General features: G+C 35.6%; 1 protein-coding gene across 8 annotated transcripts in view; it reads right to left on the bottom strand.

Annotated features, from left to right (window-relative positions):
* The window catches only part of EPHA6 (EPH receptor A6), a 930,448-nt gene that overhangs the window by 789,904 nt on the left and 120,830 nt on the right, over positions 1 to 19,714 (bottom strand). Inside the window, exon 3 of one of the 8 annotated variants that reach the window (XM_074033638.1) lies at positions 12,842 to 12,961. The exons of the other annotated variants lie outside the window; for them this stretch is intronic. Within the exon in view, the coding sequence (XP_073889739.1) occupies positions 12,842 to 12,889 (48 nt within the window). The 5' untranslated portion in view covers positions 12,890 to 12,961. The remainder of the gene's footprint in view (positions 1 to 12,841; positions 12,962 to 19,714) is intronic. 8 annotated transcript variants of the gene reach the window in all.

The raw sequence follows: 19,714 nt of genomic DNA on the forward strand, positions 1-19,714 counted from the left end.
CCATCCATGAAGGTTAAAATAAAGATTATTCAATAAACAGTGCCAACCTCAATCTTTATGTTAAAATTTCTGTCTGCTTTTACAAATGCATCAGCACAGTATCTTTTTTTAGTACTGTACATTCATTTTTGCCATTAGTCTTGAAATTTACCAAAAATGAATTAAGAAAACACTCGGAGTACAAATATTAAACAGAAATAAACCTAATTTCTGTAACTTTAGTGGAAATTCTTCACACACCAAAAACTGTTTCCCTCTGCTTCCTTGGAGGATATGCATTAATGAAAACCATAAATATCCCTTGCATGGATACTGAAAAGCTATAGTATGAATAAATATCAAGTCTATGCACATATACAAATAAAATTCATATTAAACTATATGGAAATCCAAGTAAATGAAAAGAGATATAACATGTCCATAGACAAAAAAAAAAAATACTCAGTAAAGACACATGTGATGTGTCTTTTTGGAGGGTACCATGTCAGCACATATCAAATTTAAAATGTTCATATTCTTTGATACAGCATTTCTACTAGCAGAAACATGTTCTACATAAATACATCACAAGAACGTTCGCTGAGCAGTGTTCTAACTCTGTAAAGCTCAGTAAAATATTAGAGACAAAGATCTCCAATAAGTGAATAGATAATTATGTTTTATCTATACTTTGAAATATATTACAGATGTTAATATAGTTCATTAGTCAAATCATTCAATAATTCACTTGATAAATATTAAGAACCTGTTATGTGCCAGACAGCATTCTAGACGTAGAATGTACATCAGTAAAAATTGAAGACTAATTTCTGCTTTCACAAACTTTTATTTGGTGATAATTTGTTTGGAAAGAAAAGGATTTTTAAAAACTTATAAAAATATCGTTGGTAAAAAGTGCTCTAAAGAAATAGAAAGTGAGGTTCAGTAAAGGAGCCATGAGTGAATGAGGGAGGTGTTCTTTATGTGAGATAATCAGGGAGCACTTCTCCCTGTGTAGTGATATTTGAAACTTTTGTGCAAGCCACAAAAAAGTCTGGGGTAAGAGCATTAAAGGAAGAGGAAAGAGTAAGATCAAAAAACACAAGTTGGGAGCAAGCACAGCTTATATGATAAACAGCAAGGGGCCAGTGTGACAAGGACTCAGTGTGTAAGACAGGAAGTGGTTAAGAACTGAGTTCAAAGAGATATTGGGGAAGATCACCAAAGCTGTGGCAGGCTTTTGAGAAGATTTTGGCTTTTATTCTTAATAATACGTTGAACCACTGCAGAGTTTTTGCCACGAGGAATGGCAAGATCTGGCTTACAATTTAGGTGGGTCATCCTGCTGGCTGTCTTGAGGCAAGTGAGGAAGGGACAGCAGTTAAGATGCTATTGAAGGCTGGGTGTGGTGGACCATGCCTGTAATCCCAGCACTTTGGGAGGCAGAGGCGGGTGGATTACTTGAGCCCAGGAGTTTGAGACCAGCCTAGGCCACACAGCAAGACTTCGTCTTTACAAAAAAAAAATAAGCCAGGTGTGGTGGCACATGCCTGTAGTCCCAGCTACACAGGAGGCTGAGGTGGGAGGATCCCTTAAGTGAAGGAGGCAGAGGTGGTAGTGAGCTGAGATTGTGCCACTGCACTTCAGCCTGAGTGGCAGAGTCAGACCACGTCTCAAAAAAAAAAAAAAGTGCTATTGAAACAGTCCAGGGGAAAGGAGACAAAGCCTGGATTAGAAGAGCAGCAACACAAATAACGACTCTGCTTTAAGATTCACTGGACAGGATTTGCTAATGGTTTGAATATGGGGTATAAGAGAAAGAAGGAAGGTGAAACATGGATAGATCAGTATATGGTGATATAGATGGTTGTCTCTCACGTGAGATAAAAGCAACATGCAGAAAACTGTGCAGAACTGGCCCTTTTTTATTTTTATTTATTTATTTATTTATTTTTTAAATTTATTTATTATTATTATACTTTAAGTTCTAGGGTACATGTGCATAACGTGCAGGTTTGTTACATATGTATACTTGTGCCATGTTGCTGTGCTGCACCCATCAACTCATCAGCACCCATCAACTCGTCATTTACATCAGGTATAACTCCCAATGTAATCCCTCCCCCCTCCCCCCTCCCCATGATAGGCCTCGGTGTGTGATGTTCCCCTTCCTGAGTCCAAGTGATCTCATTGTTCAGTTCCCACCTATGAGTGAGAACATGCGGTGTTTGGTTTACTGTTCTTGCGATAGTTTGCTGAGAATGATGGTTTCCAGCTGTATCCATGTCCCTACAAAGGACACAAACTCATCCTTTTTTATGGCTGCATAGTATTCCATGGTGTATATGTGCCACATTTTCTTAATCCAGTCTGTCACTGATGGACATTTGGGTTGATTCCAAGTCTTTGCTATTGTGAATAGTGCCGCAATAAACATACGTGTGCATGTGTCTCTATAGCAGCATAATTTATAATCCTTTGGGTATATACCCAGTAATGGGATGGCTGGGTCATATGGTACATCTAGTTCTAGATCCTTAAGGAATCGTCATACTGTTTTCCATAATGGTTGAACTAGTTTACAATCCCACCAACAGTGTAAAAGTGTTCCTATTTCTCCACATCCTCTCCAGCACCTGTTGTTTCCTGACTTTTTAATGATTGCCATTCTAACTGGTGTGAGATGGTATCTCATTGTGGTTTTGATTTGCATTTCTCTGATGGCCAGTGATGATGAGCATTTTTTCATGTGTCTGTTGGCTGTATGAATGTCTTCTTTTGAGAACTGTCTGTTCATATCCTTTGCCCACTTTTTGATGGGGTTGTTTGTTTTTTTCTTGTAAATTTGTTTGAGTTCTTTGTAGGTTCTGGATATTAGCCCTTTGTCAGATGAGTAGATTGCAAAAATTTTCTCCCATTCTGTAGGTTGCCTGTTCACTCTGATGGTAGTTTCTTTTGCTGTGCAGAAGCTCTTGGAACCAAAAAAGAGCCCGCATCTCCAAGACAATCCTAAGTCAAAAGAACAAAGCTGGAGGCATCACGCTACCTGACTTCAAACTATACTACGAGGCTACAGTAACCAAAACAGCATGGTACTGGTACCAAAACAGAGATATAGACCAACGGAACAGAACAGAGTCCTCAGAAATAATACCACACATCTACAGCCATCTGATCTTTGACAAACCTGAGAGAAACAAGAAATGGGGAAAGGATTCCCTATTTAATAAATGGTGCTGGGAAAATTGGCTAGCCATAAGTAGAAAGCTGAAACTGGATCCTTTCCTTACTCCTTATACGAAAATTAATTCAAGATGGATTAGAGACTTAAATGTTAGACCTAATACCATAAAAATCCTAGAGGAAAACCTAGGTAGTACCATTCAGGACATAGGTATGGGCAAAGACTTCATGTCTAAAACACCAAAAGCAACGGCAGCAAAAGCCAAAATTGACAAATGGGATCTAATTAAACCATTTTTATTTTTTTAAAAGGGCCTAAAAGACAGATAACAAACTTTAACACAGAAAAGAGTGTAGAATTGGCTTGCTTTAGTTTAAAAAGAAGACTTGGAAAGAGAAAAGTCAAGTTTCTTCTATAAATGTATGCAGGAGCCATAAACTTAACACTTTACTTCATAGATTTTGGTATTATGTGAGTATTTTTGTGCTACCATGTACTATTTGTGTAATTTTTAAGGCAATTTTAAAAGCCTGGAAAAAGGAAAGGTGACGGTTCTGGGAATTGACTTGCCACTTTCAATAATACAAATGCTAAGTGAATTTCCAAATAAAACATCTCAATAGATAGCGATCACATAATTAGAAATGTGCATCTTTAATCTTTATTTTTTAGCAATATAAATACTAAATTGAATTACCTAATTAACTTCTCATTTTTTAAAAAAAATAAACTCTTTGGTTAGCTTACGATACAGGATAGAAAATCTAACTTAGCATCATGATATACTAGAAAAACATAGTCTATGAAAAACCCAGGAAATCTTTAACTCAAATATTGTTCTTTTTGGGTTATTTCTTTATGTTAAATGTTTTAATTTTTAAAAATCTTTTAAGTTTAGGGGTACTTGTGCCAGGTTTGTTACATAGTAAACTCATGTCACGGGGGTTTGTTGAACAGATTATTTCATCACCCAGGTATTAAACCCAGTACCCTTTAGTTATTTTTCCTAATCCTCTCCCTCCTCCCACCCTCCACAGACAGACACTGTGGCATACTACCATGTTGTTCCCCTCTATCTGTCCATGTGTTCTTACCATTTTGCTCCCAATTGTAAGTGACAACATGCAGTATTTGATTTTCTGTCAAAAAAAAAACTATCAACCGAGTAAATAGACAACCTACACACAATGGGAGAAAACTTTTGCAAACCATGCATCTGACAAAGGTCAAATATTGTTAACACTGGGTAATAGAAAACCCACTTTCAGTTGCTATTAACAATATTGAGACAGGGTAATTTATAAAAAAAGAACTGTATTTTGCTCACAATTTTGGAGCATGGAAACAACTTCTCTTGAAGGCTTTCATACTGAGTTATAACATGGCAGAAGGGCAAAAAGCACAAGGAAAAGAGAAACGAAGAGGGCCAAACCTCTTTATAACAACTGACTCTCACAAGAACTAACTCGGCACAAGAACTAACCTAGCCCTGTGAGAACTGCACTAATCCCTTCATGAGGGTAGAGCCTTCATGATCCAAACACCTCTTAAATAACCCTGCCACCTCACAATACCATTACATTGGCAATTATATTTCAACATGAGTTTCAGTGGGAACAAGACACATCCAAACTATAGCAGAAAGTAAGTGTAGAAAACAGCTATTTGGTGCTAGGCACTGTACTAGGCAGTGCTTATCAAGCTACTCAACACGTGTCGGACCACATGTAGCTCACCTTCTTGTCTGGATGGGTGTAGTGAGGAATGCTTAATGATGATGGTCTCTTCCTACTACAATGGAGAACAAGAGGACAAGTACCCAGTCTGGGTGATGAGAAATAATTGAATTTTCCAAGAATCTTAATTATCAAGATTATGTATATCCGCCTTGTCTGCCCTTAGCTCAAACCAAGTACACCATAGTTTCCCAGGTTGCTGAGAAAGAGGAAGTCATGTCCTTGACTCCTATCTTTATCCCTTCCTGGAGACCAGGCTAATTTTCATGGCTGCTGCAGGCCACAGAGGTGGCTTCTGTCTCTCAACTGCTATAATGTATGACCTATGCTACTCCGTTTGCATTTATAACATGCTCTGTAGTGTATTGTCCTCTGGTTTTATAAACAAAGGAGAAACTGCATAATATAACTTGGAAATTTTACTCAAAATATATGATTTAATCCACAGCCTCAGCACTCTCATTCAAATAAAAATCAAATTAGTTGCTTCAACTTACCTGACTTTCAGGTCTATATTGGACCATAAAGGACACAATATGGCTCCCTCTGGTTATTATTAAGATGTTATGACATATCTCTGCAAGTGAAGATAATAAACTATAAAATGATACTAGTAAACCAGAATTATGATGGTGATGATTATTATAGAGTTTATATTCTTAATAGAATATATAAAATAAGCATCTTGCTGTCAGAGATTGTTTCTGAAATACTTGAATTCTCTTAGCAAAGAGTTATATGGCTTTTTACTAGGGGGCATTAATAACTGAGTTGATAGTAATGATTATGTTGTAAATGTTACTGATTGATCAAATAACTTTATCTTCAATTAATACTAAAATAAAAAACTTAAAGGCACATTTTGATTTCTTTATGTCACTAATATGGTATAAAGTATGTTAGAACAAAGAATTAAATCAATAGGTAAAAAGTATTACAGTATAAAAAGTATAGGCTATGGGCTAATATCTGGTTGGCAGACTATTACTGACCATGCAGGAGAAAACCTGCTTTCTACTGGAGAGTTTCTCAATTATTTTTTTCTTGAAAATAAAATCCATAACAGTGAAGCAACTAAGGAATAAGAATTTTTTTTTACAATCATAATTCCACTGCCAACACTGAATATCAATTCTTAACTAAGTAAAAAAAAGCAATGAAGTCAACACTAATATGTAATTCATAAACAATAAACAGAAAAAGAATAAAAGAAAAAGTTGGGTTAAATGAAAATTATCAGCCATCACAAATTCTCTTAAATAACAAATTCCAATAAAAATATTTCAATGTTTAATAATGAAGATCTAGATAGACATAATAGACACTAGTAAAAAACTGGCATATCATCATGGAAAAGGCAATTATGATGTGTATATAGCAATATAAATACATATAGTAATGAAAAGTGGATAAAGTTGAACTTGGACATATACACCGAAACATCAATACTCAAATATAATTTTATAGAATCAGGAGGCTCATAACAGATAATTAGATATTAAGCATAAAGGTATCTTTGGAAGATTACCACCCATGAATAATGATGATTCATTTCTCTTCAACTTCCATTGTTTCATTGTTTCATTGGTTCAACCTTAAAAATCCAATACTCACAGTAATTTTTACATGAACTAATATATTACAACTGAGAAAAAGAAACAGTACCTGACTTCACAACCTCATGAAAGAGAGAAATGCAACTCAGTATCCTTCAGAAAATCAAGGACAATGAGGGTTACACCAGTATACCAGGATTGTGCAAAGGTTGTTACAGGGGCCCAGAGACTCTGCCTAAGAGGTCCTAGACTTAATAGGTGAGGCAATGGCATTAGTATTTGAACTAGTGCATGAGTACTCTTGGACAAACCAAGAACTAGAGAATGAGAGAACCTCTCATAGGTATACAGAAGCACATGAGAGATTACGAGATGCTAAGATGGGCCTTGTGGTTGGAACATCAGGCTAATGAGGAAAGATGCAATATGAACCTGGGAAAGTGGCACACACCAGGTTTCCAAGATCCTTTAATGTCTGCTAAACACAGTAACTTGAGATAATGACAACTTAATGTAAGTTTTAAAAGTGAGGTCTCCCTGAACAGAACTTTGTTAGAGGACACTGCACGGAAAGGATAAATTTTAAGGAAAAGTAACGACACAAAGACTTCAAAGCTATGAATGTTGAATTTGTGAATACAAAAGGTTTAATGTTAAGACTTTAATTTTTAGTAGTCAATTGGGAAAATGGTGCTGGTCCTCAGAAAAAAAAGTCTGGGTTATAGAAAAGATTTTGATAAGTATTTAACCTTCTAAGGTCATGGAGGTCACAAATGAGATGTCCTAGAGAGAGTAAGTTTAAGTAGTAGAGGAAAAGCAGAGGAGAAAGTAGTGAAAATACTGACATTTAAATAGAAGTTAGAGAAATAAAATAAATGTGATTTTTAAATGTATTTGCATTTAGTCAAGTATTTAAGGAATAAATACATTCCCCACATACATTTCCCACCTTTTAATATTACTTAGTCATTTAAATTATTACCCATTGGAACCCTGTATCATCTGCTTACAATCCTTATTATGTACAGAGATTTCATGTGCTAATAGACAACTTTACACAGCAATGTTATATACACTTTTTATAAAAATCTCACTCTATTCTCAAAAAGTCCCATCATGTCATTAATTATTATTAACCCAACATTACAAATAAAGAAACTAAGGCATAGAGTGGTTAGGTAATATGTCCCAAATCACACAGTTAATAAATAATACTGCAAAATTTTGAATTCACAGCCCATCTTTCAACAGCCAGTTTTATACTGCCTTTGTATATGCTGCACACCTTTGGCTGCTAATAGCTATTTTTGCTTTATGTAATAATTTTTTGTTTTTATAATTTAAGTTAAATTTTTATTAGAATTAAATTCAAAACAAGTGAAAAAAAAACTTACTTTTTTTTTTTCTCTATTTATCAATCAGTAACTGGGCCAGATTCTCATTTACCTTGGACCTGGTATACACTTGTAAAACTGCAGCAATGTTCTTGGGTTTGATTTAGCAATCAAGTGCAACAGACAATAGGATTCACCTAACACTGATTTTATTGAGCATTCTGAAAAGGGATATAGGGCATACAACAAAACGCCCTACATGGTGACGGTCAACAGCATAGCAGGACTCCACGGCATAACCTCCAAATGTCCCAGTCACTCACAACTTAGGATGCATGCAGCCAAAAGACACAATGCAGGATGAGTAAAGCCAATCTCAATTCAAGCAATCCATCTTTTCTGGGGCCCTTTAGTCTTTTGTACCTTATTCCAATTCTCTGGTACATCAATACAGATTAATTTTTACTTAGCAAACAATCCTGACAATAAGGTATAGGTGTTTGGTTTGATAAACAGAACTGCGACCAGATTTTCATTTATCTTAGATCTGCTATATATGTACAAATTTCTTGAGTCTTGAGTTTGTGGTGAAAGGAAGCATATCTGAAGATAGAGGAAACATCACTAATCAAATATAAGGACTTTCCTTTTACCACGAATCTATATAATAATATAAGATTTTATTCATTTATTTTTATCAAAGTGTAACTACATTTTAAATACTTAGCATTTTTCCATAAAGCTGGCCTATTCAAAAACATATCTAATATTCCTTTTCCTGACTTTCAGGGAAAGAAAAAGTACATCAATAAGAATTACTAAGACATCTTCATACAGCTTAAACAATGTACTGATTCCTACGTTTTAAAATAGCCAAAATTATGCCAAGGTTACATATGAAATATAAAAGAATGAGAGTGAAAGAATCACTATCAACTTTATGTGGTAGCTGACAAGTAAGGACAGAAATTGTCGTCAATAACATATAGAATATACAGAAGTAAAGTATATATGAAAACAACTGATCTATAAGACACTCCAAATTTTAGATGACTATATCCATTTTAAGAGTCATGCAAAGATAAACTTTGCCAAAGTGCAATAAAAAAAAGTTTTTGCATGCATACTTATTTTAAAATAGTTGGGGAAAATATCTAAAATATGTACAGGATCCCATCTTCAAAAATCCCAGGTACATCCACAACGGAACATTATGCAGCACTAGAAAGAAATGAGCTATCACATAGGGAAAAGACATGGAATAAACTTAAAGCACATAACTAAATGAAATAAGCCAATCTTAGGCTACATTTTGTATGAATGAAACTACACAGCATTCTGGAAAATGAAAAATTGTGGTACAGAAAAAGATTAGTGGTTGCCAAGGGATAAGTAGTAGTGAGGGATGAACATGCAGAGCATGGAGAATTTTTAGGGCAAGGAATATACTCTGTATGATACTATAATGGTAGACACATGGTATTTTAAAATTATCTGAATCCTTGGAATGTACAATAAAAAGAGTGAATCCTAATGTAAATGATGAACTCTGGTTGATAACAACGTACCAATGTAGGCTTATCACCTGTAACAAGATCATATATTTATTCTTTTTCACTTTCCTATAGCCTTTAATTTTCACAACTTCAATCTACTAATTATATTGGTATTTACAGATACATATATTTTTCATTATTTAATTAAAATGTAAATCTGTAATTAATGTGCTGAACTAAATGCTTTAAATTTATCATTTTACTTAACCCTCCAAAAACCCTAGAAAGGTAGGTAATATCGAGTCATTTTACAGATGAGAAAACTACATATGAAATTGTTATGTGACCTGACCAAAGAAACACAGGTTTATTTTGTAGGGTTAGTAACACATGTAACATATTTGAGTAAGCCAGTAATCAATTATAACTCGAATGCATGGCTTACACAACCTTCGTTAGCCTTGATCATGTATGAGTCAGCTGATGATGGAATTTGCCTGGCTTTACAGTTCAGACAACACAGGGTGAGTGCAGACTACTTCATTTCAAGGAATCGGTCAACTCTGGAGTTCCGTATTGTACAGCACAGGTCTATACAGGAAAACAGACTATTGGTATGGAGGTGAGTATGGAATCAGAAAATCCACTTAGAATATGATTTTATTAATCTAGGGGAAAGATGGTGGTATCATGCACCAGACTGGTTCAATAGTGGTGGTGAAAGTCAATCAAACTCTGGATATATTTTTAAGGTAAAATCAGATATCTGTTGCTCAATTGAAAATACAGTTTGAAAAAAAGTAAAATTAAGAAGAACTCCAAATTTTTATCTAGAATAACTGAAATTCTGAAAATATAAAACAATGAAAACTGTAGAAGAAACAGAGCGAGGTAGGGAGATAAAGTGTTCAGTTTTTGTTTTCGTTTGTTTTTGAGACAGAGTCTCACTCTGTCGCCCAGGCTGGAACGCAGTGGCGCAATATTGGCTCACTGCAACCTCCGCCTCCTGGGTGCAAGCGAGTCTCCTGCCTCAGCCTCCTGAGTAGCTGGGACTACAGGCACATGCCACCATGCTCAGCTAATTTTTGTATTTTTAATAGAGACAGGGATTCACCATGTTGGCTAGGATGGTCTCAATCTCTTGATCTCTTATCTTTTCATTTTACTTAACCGCCCCAAAAATCTAGAAAGATAGGTAATATTGAGTTATTTTACAGATGAGAAAACTACATATGTCTTGATCCACCCGCTATGACACCCAAAGTGCTGGGATTACAGGCATGAGCCACTGCGCCCGACCAAGGTGTTCAGTTTTAGGTATGTTGGATAAGATGCCTGATAGACATGCCAGTTGAATAGGTACAGTACTAAATGAACAAGCTGGAGTTCAGAGCAGAAGTCAAGGCTTGAAATACAAATTCAGGATCCAATGACATATTTAAAGCCTTGAAACTAAGTAAGACCATATAGACCATATATGGTAATATTTGAATCAAATTTCTGATCAATGGAAGAGAAACCAGCCAGAGAAATTTAAAAGGTAAAAAGAAAAAAAAAAGTGAAATATAGAAGTGATACAATTGTTTTAAAAAACAGGCAGCTATTATGTATGATAAAGGCTGCTGATAAATTATGTAAGATGAGGGTTTAACATTAAGTTTTAAAGTAAACAACGTGAGTGTTATAAGTGATCTGGCGTCGAGTTGTTTTGGTGGAGTGGTGGGACAAAAGTCTAACTAGCATGGCTTTGTGAGAGCAGATGGTGAGTACATACCATTCTTTCTTGGAGAGTTAATCAAGACAACATATAAGTAACTTTGCAAGGAATTTTATAGAAAAATATGTAGTAGCTAAAAAGGGATAACTATATTACAACATGTTTATTCACTGATGGATATAATACAATTTATGATCTATTAACATTATTGATATATATATCATAAATTGCAAAACTCATCTTACATGTCAATAATTTCTGAAATATCAAGTTCATTCCTTTCTTATCCCTTTAAATTTCATTTTACAGATACTTTTTTCAATTTATTTTTCAGCATAACATAGGCCGCTAGCCTCACTGCAGCCTCAACCTCCCAGGCTCAAGCAATCCTCCAGCTTCAACCTACCGAGTAGCCAGGACCACAGTAATCAACACCATACTCTATCATACACAAGTCAACTTTGCTTTCATTATAAAAGGGAAAGAACCCTACATTGTTATTTACTTTATGTTTGAATAAGTTTTGATAACTAGACAGTTTAGTCTCACTAATAGTGTTAACTGCTTATGTTTTTAAATACATCATTTGCACTTGTAATCATTATGGGCATCTTCTATTCACAGAACGGCTATCAGCCCTAGCACATTTCAATATTCTGAATAGAGTCACTACACTTTCAAAAGCATTTAATATATAAAATCTGAAATTTAGGATTTAAAAATCTTTTTGTTTTTGTTTTGTTTTTAATTGACACATAATTGTACATATTTTGGGGCACAGTGCAATGTTTTGTATATATATACTAAATAAAAATCAAATCAGAGCATTCAGCATATACTTCAAAAATTTATCATTTCTTTGTGGTGAGAACATTCAAAATCCTCTCTTCCAGCTATTTTGAAATATAGAATACAACAGCTAACAGATGAATGGATAAAGAAAAAAATACATATATATACACAAAAGAATATTATTCAAACATTAAAAGAATGAAATCCTGTCATTTGCTGCAACACGGATGAACCTGGAGGACATGAAATAAGTGAGGAACAGAAAGACAAATATTGCATGATCTCACACATATGTGGAATCTACAAGAGTTGATCTTACAGAAGTAGAGGACAGAACAGTAGTTACCAGAGGCTGGGGGTGGATAGTGAGAGACTGGGCAATGGATACAAAGTTACAGTTAGATAGGAGGAATAAGTTCTGGTGTGCAATTGCACAGTAAGTTGACTATGAAATTTAGGTCTGAAATTAGTTTTCGTTAAAAAAAAGTATCCCTTCAAGGTCATTTTGGAATACCCTGGTTTGTATCCCAGAGTTCTCCTAGGCTTAGGAAATGAACATATGAATACTTATTATTTTTAAACTTGAACTTAAAACCAAGAGCAATATTATACATTTCCTTGAGCTTGAAATACAGAAAAAAAAGAATTACAGAAATTATCCACTGCCAGTTACGTAATATACACTAAAGAGCTTGAAAATTTAGATATAAATTTTATAATTTAATTTCATACTCTATCATTATAATGGATTCATAACAGCTTGACATTCTTTTTTTAGGTTTATGTAAAGCAGACACATGACTTTTTAAATTACCTAATTTTGCATGCTTTAAAACCATTACATTTCAAACATATTTTTGAAAAGCCAAATGTTTCTTTATTGATTTAAAAAAATTTAAGAAGTAAATGTTAAGTTGAAACTAAAATGTGAACTTTTTAATGTACTTAACTCTGAGGCCTAAAATGACATATTTCCATACAAAAATATCTTTCCATTAAAAAAAATGTTATAAATACATATGTTGTTTTCCTAGAAACTTTTCCAACCTGGCTCCTATGGAGCTGCAGCATGTACATCCAGAGGAGAAGAAACATCAGGTTCTGGTGAGGTGGTCTCTTCAGTGCCTTCTTGAATTTTCCCCCCTTTTAGCAGTGTTGAAAATAGGTCTGGAAAAGCATAGGAAAGCTATATCAAATTTTCCTTAGGAGGTTTGTTCATACTGTTTTAGCAACTCTGCACAATGAAGGTGCTATATGGTATGACACGAAATATTCATTTTCACTAATGAGTCCTCTCGTGTCATATTAATAATATCTAGTATCTCATGTCATATTAATAATAATAAGAGTATTTATATAAATAAAAATACATTGATTTAACTCAAATTAGGATATATTTGAAAATATGCATGTGTGAATTAGATCAGAAACATCCTTAGAACTACACATACATATATATATATAAAATGTTTAAGGCAAGTTGAACTGTTATAAATATATATAATATTTAGGATGGTATCCTTTATATAAAATGAAATATGATGCTTCACAACAATCTGGAAATTTTTATGCTATCTTTATATATTATATTTTCAAAAATATTTAAATATAATATGGTCTTTTAAAATATAGAATATATGAAATGAATTATGTAATAGGAAGTACATCCATGTAGAATACCTAAAATAGTTTTATGTATCATATACATATATTCATATAATAGCTAAAATATGTGTAAATGTTTAACCAAAATTAAAATATCACAAGTTATATTTCTAACCTTAAATGGAAAAGATAATATTGTATCCTGGAATTACATATCATTCTTAATTTGTTCAAATAATCAGAGTAATTAATTGGAAAATAAAAACATATTTTGATTTTATTTTTCCCCAGTATGAACTATTCCTCAGGTAGTTAACCTACTTATAATTGTTATAGTTGTTTTCTCAAATACATAAAAATGTTGTTAATGTGAGTATTGTCTTCAGGTTTAGTGAAAATGAACATGCTAAGTATTTGAAGAAGAGAGGTTGCTAAAACAGTAACCATTCATCTAAATGCTCTTAGTGTTACTGGATCATGTAAAATTGTGCAAGGGTTGGGTAGACATTAGAGAACCAATATTTGAATCTTTATGATTGAAAGTTAATATAAAAAGTAAAAAAATAAATGATACCACATCCCCATTTCTTTATGATGTTAGTATATTAAAAACAAGTAATGGAGAAGATAATTTTATAATGCTAGGAACAAAGATAATATTTAAAGTTATTATACCTAAAGGATGTTTTTTCTAACCTCTGTTTTCATATTTAGGATTGATAGTCCTTCAGGAAAAGGACATTTGAATTATGTGGTTATTTTATGGTACTTAATTTGTGAATATTTATTTAAATTTCACTGATCTTTCTAATTATTCCCCTTAATTTATAATTTTATATAAACCATTAATATTTGAAAATACTGTAAATAATGTAAACAATATAAAGTAATTTTTACAAACATTTCTGTGCCTAATTACCATATTATTATAACATAGTTATACATAGGGTAAAATTATACTCAATGGGTAGTTTGTTTAATGCAACAAAACCAGTAAAAACAGCTATTTCTGCTTACTATATTTTGTCTAATAATTCTAGAAATTTGTATTTGATTATTTTAAAACCATGGTTAATAAAATAAGGTATGAAGAAAAAAATAGTTCTAGAAACAAATGATCACTTATAGAAGTGGTAATTTACAATTAAAATTAGAAATACCAAATGTGCTAATATATTTAATAATAATGGTATAAGATAAAATTAAAAATGGATCATAAAGAATAAACTCTAAAAACAGAAATGAAGATTAAATCTGCAAGGAATAAAAATCTGATAGAAATTGATACTACCTCCCAGGACATTTCAGTTAAAATAAAATGGCCTACTCAATCAAAGTGAAGTATTGTATTTTCAAACACCCTTCTTTGTGGCTTAACTATGTGTAGGTTTACTTGCCCCTGTGAATAAAACCCATTAAAACGGAAAAATGTATTTCATATTTTTAAAATGAAACTCTATTGATAGCTTATTTTAGCATGAAAAATATGAACCAACTATTTTGGTTGTAATAAATATCAAATTTGTTTATCTGGTACATTAAATAACAATATCACCTCAAATCACTACAGAGCCTTTTTCATCAATTGTTATAAAAATTGAGTCATAAAATACCAAAGCCATTTCTTCCAAATAATGACAACTATCATCTGATCATTTCCTGTTACACAACAGGATAATCATCATGTTCTTTATTGTACCCAAAACACATTAAATATCCATACTCTTTCTCTTCTCTGATTCCTCAGTTCACAATTATTTGTATCACACATTTAACTTTCCTATTTCACTTTAAAATGTATAATAATAAACTTACTCTGTGTCCTTAAAATTTGTAACTAAATTCTTCTAAGAAACTCTCAAATCCTCAACTGTCTTGTACTTTCACAGCGATTTGCAATTTGATCATGAATCTTTCTTACTTTCCCACTTCTTATAAGGTGTTAACGAAACTGTATAATTACAAGAGAATTCTGTTATAACTAATTTCACTTGCAGAACTCTGGAAATCAAGGTAGAGTTAGGAAAATTCTAAGAAATTTAACTATTTGCTGTCCATATATTTGCCTGTGTCAAAGTATGCATTCCAAAATCATGAAAATAGTTAAACTAATATTTTTATAAACATATTTAGCTAAAAGTTAATTAGGTAAATAACAAAAACCTGCAATTTTAGAATCTTGGAAATAAAATAATTAAATACATTGTTAGTAAAATGAATGTAACCAGAACCTCATTTTTAAAAATATATTTTAATCACCTACTTTCTCCTTCTTCTTTCCCTACCATTTCACCCCTTCATCCTTTGTCCCTCTCTAGACACTTCCTTCTGGCAATATGTACTTATCAGTTGTGTCCTTCCTTAGGAAATTCCAGAGGCTAATCTCAAAACAAGCCAGGAATGGAGCCCTGATTGAGGAATCCTCCTGCTTAAAGGGGGTTGCAAAGAATTAGTCTACCACCATGGGGTGGAAGTCAAAATAATGCCATCCTGGCATCCAGATGGATGATTACCCAAGATAAGCCATTGGAACAAAGATACATAGACTCTGCACCCTGTACCACTTCTGTATCTTTCCCATATCAAGTTTCTCTTTAAAAATCCTATAGTAAATTAAAAAAAAAAATTTTAGATCACACATAGAGAAGCACATGTTAACCAAGTAATTCATTTGCATGTTTTTACTATGACAGTAATATTTTTAAAAAACATATATTTGATTAAAATATTTTTAAAACTTTAAAAACATCCAGGCCGGGTGCGGTGGCTCACGCCTGTAATCCCAGCACTTTGGGAGGCCGAGGCGGGCGGATCACAAGGTCAGGAGATCGAGACCATGGTGAAACCCCGTCTCTACTAAAAATTACAAAAAATTAGCCGGGCGCGGTTGTGGGCGCCTGTAGTCCCAGCTACTCGGGAGGCTGAGGCAGGAGAATGGCGTGAACCCGGGAGGCGGAGCTTGCAGTGAGCCGAGATCGCGCCACTGCACTCCAGCCTGGGCTGGGCGACAGAGCGAGACTCCGTCTCAAAAAAACAAAAACAAAAAAAAAAACATCCAAAAAATAAAAACACACCATTTTTTACAATTACGCATTTTAGAGATGGTGGTGAACTAATCTGCGATTACAGTCCACCATCTGCTCGGTTTGCTAACCCTCCGGCTTTCCACATCAACCTGCTTTCCTTCCCGCTAACCCTTGTCTCTCTTGTCTGGCTTTCACGCAGTGGGAGCCGAACCTGGGTTTGGTTACAGGAGGACATACTAAGACAATTTAATGTCTTCTAAATCCTGCAGATAAGTTCCACTGAACACTCATAATTATTTTTCATTATTTCTAATTTGTATGGTTTAAGTCATGTGAATATATGTTAAATAATAGAAAACCAGTTCTCTCTTTTTAAAGGATTTTGGTAAAGTAAATGTAAAAGGTAAGCTGAATAACTGAAGTACATTCTGTGTTTTTTAAATATTTATTTTGAAGATTTTCTCCCAAAAGAGTAAGGGATAAATAAAGGATATAAAGTTAAATGAATTGCATGGAGGAGCCAAGATGGCCAATTAAAAGCAGCTGCAGTCCACAGCACTCACAGAGGAATGAAAGGGGCAAATGAATATAGCACCTTCATCTGTAATATCCAGGCTCTCACACTGGGACTGATTAGGCAAACAACTCAATCCACAGAGAATGAAGAAAAGCAGGGTAGGGTGATGGCCCACCCTGGAACACAGCCAAGGAACCCCCACCCCCAACCAAGGGAGGCAGTGAAGGATTGTGTGACTCTGCCCGGGAAATCAATCTCCTCCCATGGATCTTTGCAACCCATAGATTAGAAGATCCCCTCATGAGCCGTGCCACCAGGGCCTAGGGTAAAACACACAGAGCTGTGTGGAGTCCCAGCAGAGCAGCTGCTCAGGCACAGAGACCCAGGAGCTTTGCATATTCTGGCTCCAGGATCCTCAACAAGGGTGTGTGCAACTCTGGTAAGGCAAGAGGTCCATGCATACGCCTAGGAAGGGAGCTGAATCCAGGGAGCCAAGCAGCAGTATTCTAAGGGCCCCACTTCCACGATACCTCACAAGATAAGCCTCACTGGTTTGAAATTCCAGGCAGCCAATGGTGACAGGGTGGAGCCTGTCTAGAGGGGAAGGAGCTACCAGAGGGAAAGGGAGCTACTATCTCGCAGTTCAGTTGACTCAGCCATTCCAGCCTGCAGTCTTTGGAGAGTGCAAACAGTCTGGATGAAACGGTCCCCTTAGTGCAGCATAGCTGCTTTGCTACACCATGGCCAGACTGCTTCTCTAAGTGGGACACTGATCTATTCCTCCTCACTAAATGGGAGCTCCCAGCCAGACTTCAGCCACCCCAGCCAGTTTTCTACAGACAGGGCTCTCATCTCTACCTAAAATGGAGTCCCTGGGGGGAGGTGAGGCCAGCATCTCTGTGGTTAGGTGGACTCAGTCATCTCAGCCTGCTGGCTTTTGAGAGTCCAAACAGTCCAGAGGAGAAAGGGTTCCCCCGTTCAGCACAGCTGCTTTGCCATATGGCAGCTCACTGCTCCTTAGAGCAGGACCCTGATCCATTCCTCCTCACCGGGTGGGGCCTCCCAGCCAGGGCTTCAGCTGGGACTCAGTTTTCTATGAACAGAGCTCCAATTTCCATCTAAGACAAAGTGGTTGGGAGGTGGAGCAGGCCACCACCTTGGTTGTTCGGGCACCTCAGTCAGTCCAGCCTGTGGGCCCTGGAGAACCCATAACAATCAGGGCTGAAGGGATCCCCAAAATGGGACACTTGCTCTACCGAAAAGCAGCCAGACAGCTTCTTTTTTTTTTTTGAGACAGAGTCTCATTCTGTCACCCAGGCCATAGTGCTGTGGCGTGATCTTGGCTCACCGCAACCTCCACCTCCCGGGTTCAAGCGATTCTCCTGTCTCAGTACACTGAACAGCTGGGATTACAGGCACATGCCACCATGCCTGGCTAATTTTTGTATTTTTAGTAGAGATGAGTTTTCACCATATTGGCCAGGCTGGTCTAGAACACCTGACCTTAGGTGATCTGCCCACCTTAGCCTCCCAAAGTGCTGGGATTACAGGCATGAGTCACCTTGCCCAGCTAGACAGCTTATTTTAAGCAAGTTACCGACACTGTTCCCCTTGACTAGGTGAGGCCTCCCAATACGGGTCTCCAGTCACCTCCTACAGGTATGTTCAGGCTGAAAATGAAACAGTGCTCCCCTGGGATGGAGCTTCCAGAAGGAGGAGAATGCAATGTTTGCTGTTGCACAACCTTCAATTGTGATACCTGCAGGTACTGGAAAATCTAAGGCAACCTGGGTATAACTGCAGCAGCCCTATAGAAGGGTGTTCTGACTGTTAAAAGAAAAACAAACAAACAGAAAACAACATCAACACAAAAGACCCCACATAAACCCCATTCAAAGGTCAGCAACCTTAAAGATTGAAGGTGGATAAACCCACAAAGATGGAAAAAAATCAACACAAAAATGCTAAAACTCAAATATACAGGTGCCCCTTCTCCAAATGGCTACAACACCTCTCCAGTAAGGGCTCAGACCTGAGCTGAGGCTGAGATGGCTAAAATGACAGAAATAGGCTTCCAAAGGTATAGTTATAACAAACTTTGCTGAGCTAAAGGAACATATCGTAACCCAATGCAAAGCAGCTAAGAATGATGATAAAACAATACAGGAGCTGACAGCCAAAACAGCCAATTTAGAGAGAAGCATAATTAACCCTTTAGACCTGAAAAACAACACTACAAGAACTTCACAACGCAATCAAAAGTATTAAAAGCAGAAATGGCTAAGCTGGGGAAAGCATCTCAGCCTGAGAATATCTTTCTAAAATAAGAGAAGCAGCCAAGAACAGAGAAAAAAGAATGAATAAATAAAACCTCTGAGACATACAGGATTATGTAAAGAGACCAAACCTATGACTGCTTGGTGTACCTGAAAGAGACAAGGAGAATGGAATCAACTTGGAAAACATACTTCAGAACATCATCCAGGAGAACTTCCCCAACCTAATAAGAGAGGCCAACATTCAAGTTCAGGAAATGGAGAGAACCCAAGTAAAATACTCCACAAGAAGACCAATCCCAAGACATATATTCATCAGATTCTCCAAGGTTGAAATGAAAGAAAAAATGTTAAGAGCAGCCAGAAACAAAGGCCAGGTCACCTACAAAGGGAAGCCCAACACACTAACAGCAGACCTCTCGGCAGAAACCCTACAAGCCAGAAGAGACTGGGGGCCAATATTTAAAAAAGAAAATTGCCAACCCAGAATTTCATA

This window comes from Macaca fascicularis, chromosome 2 (genome assembly GCF_037993035.2).
Source record: "Macaca fascicularis isolate 582-1 chromosome 2, T2T-MFA8v1.1".
NCBI classification, from domain to species: Eukaryota; Metazoa; Chordata; class Mammalia; order Primates; family Cercopithecidae; genus Macaca; species Macaca fascicularis.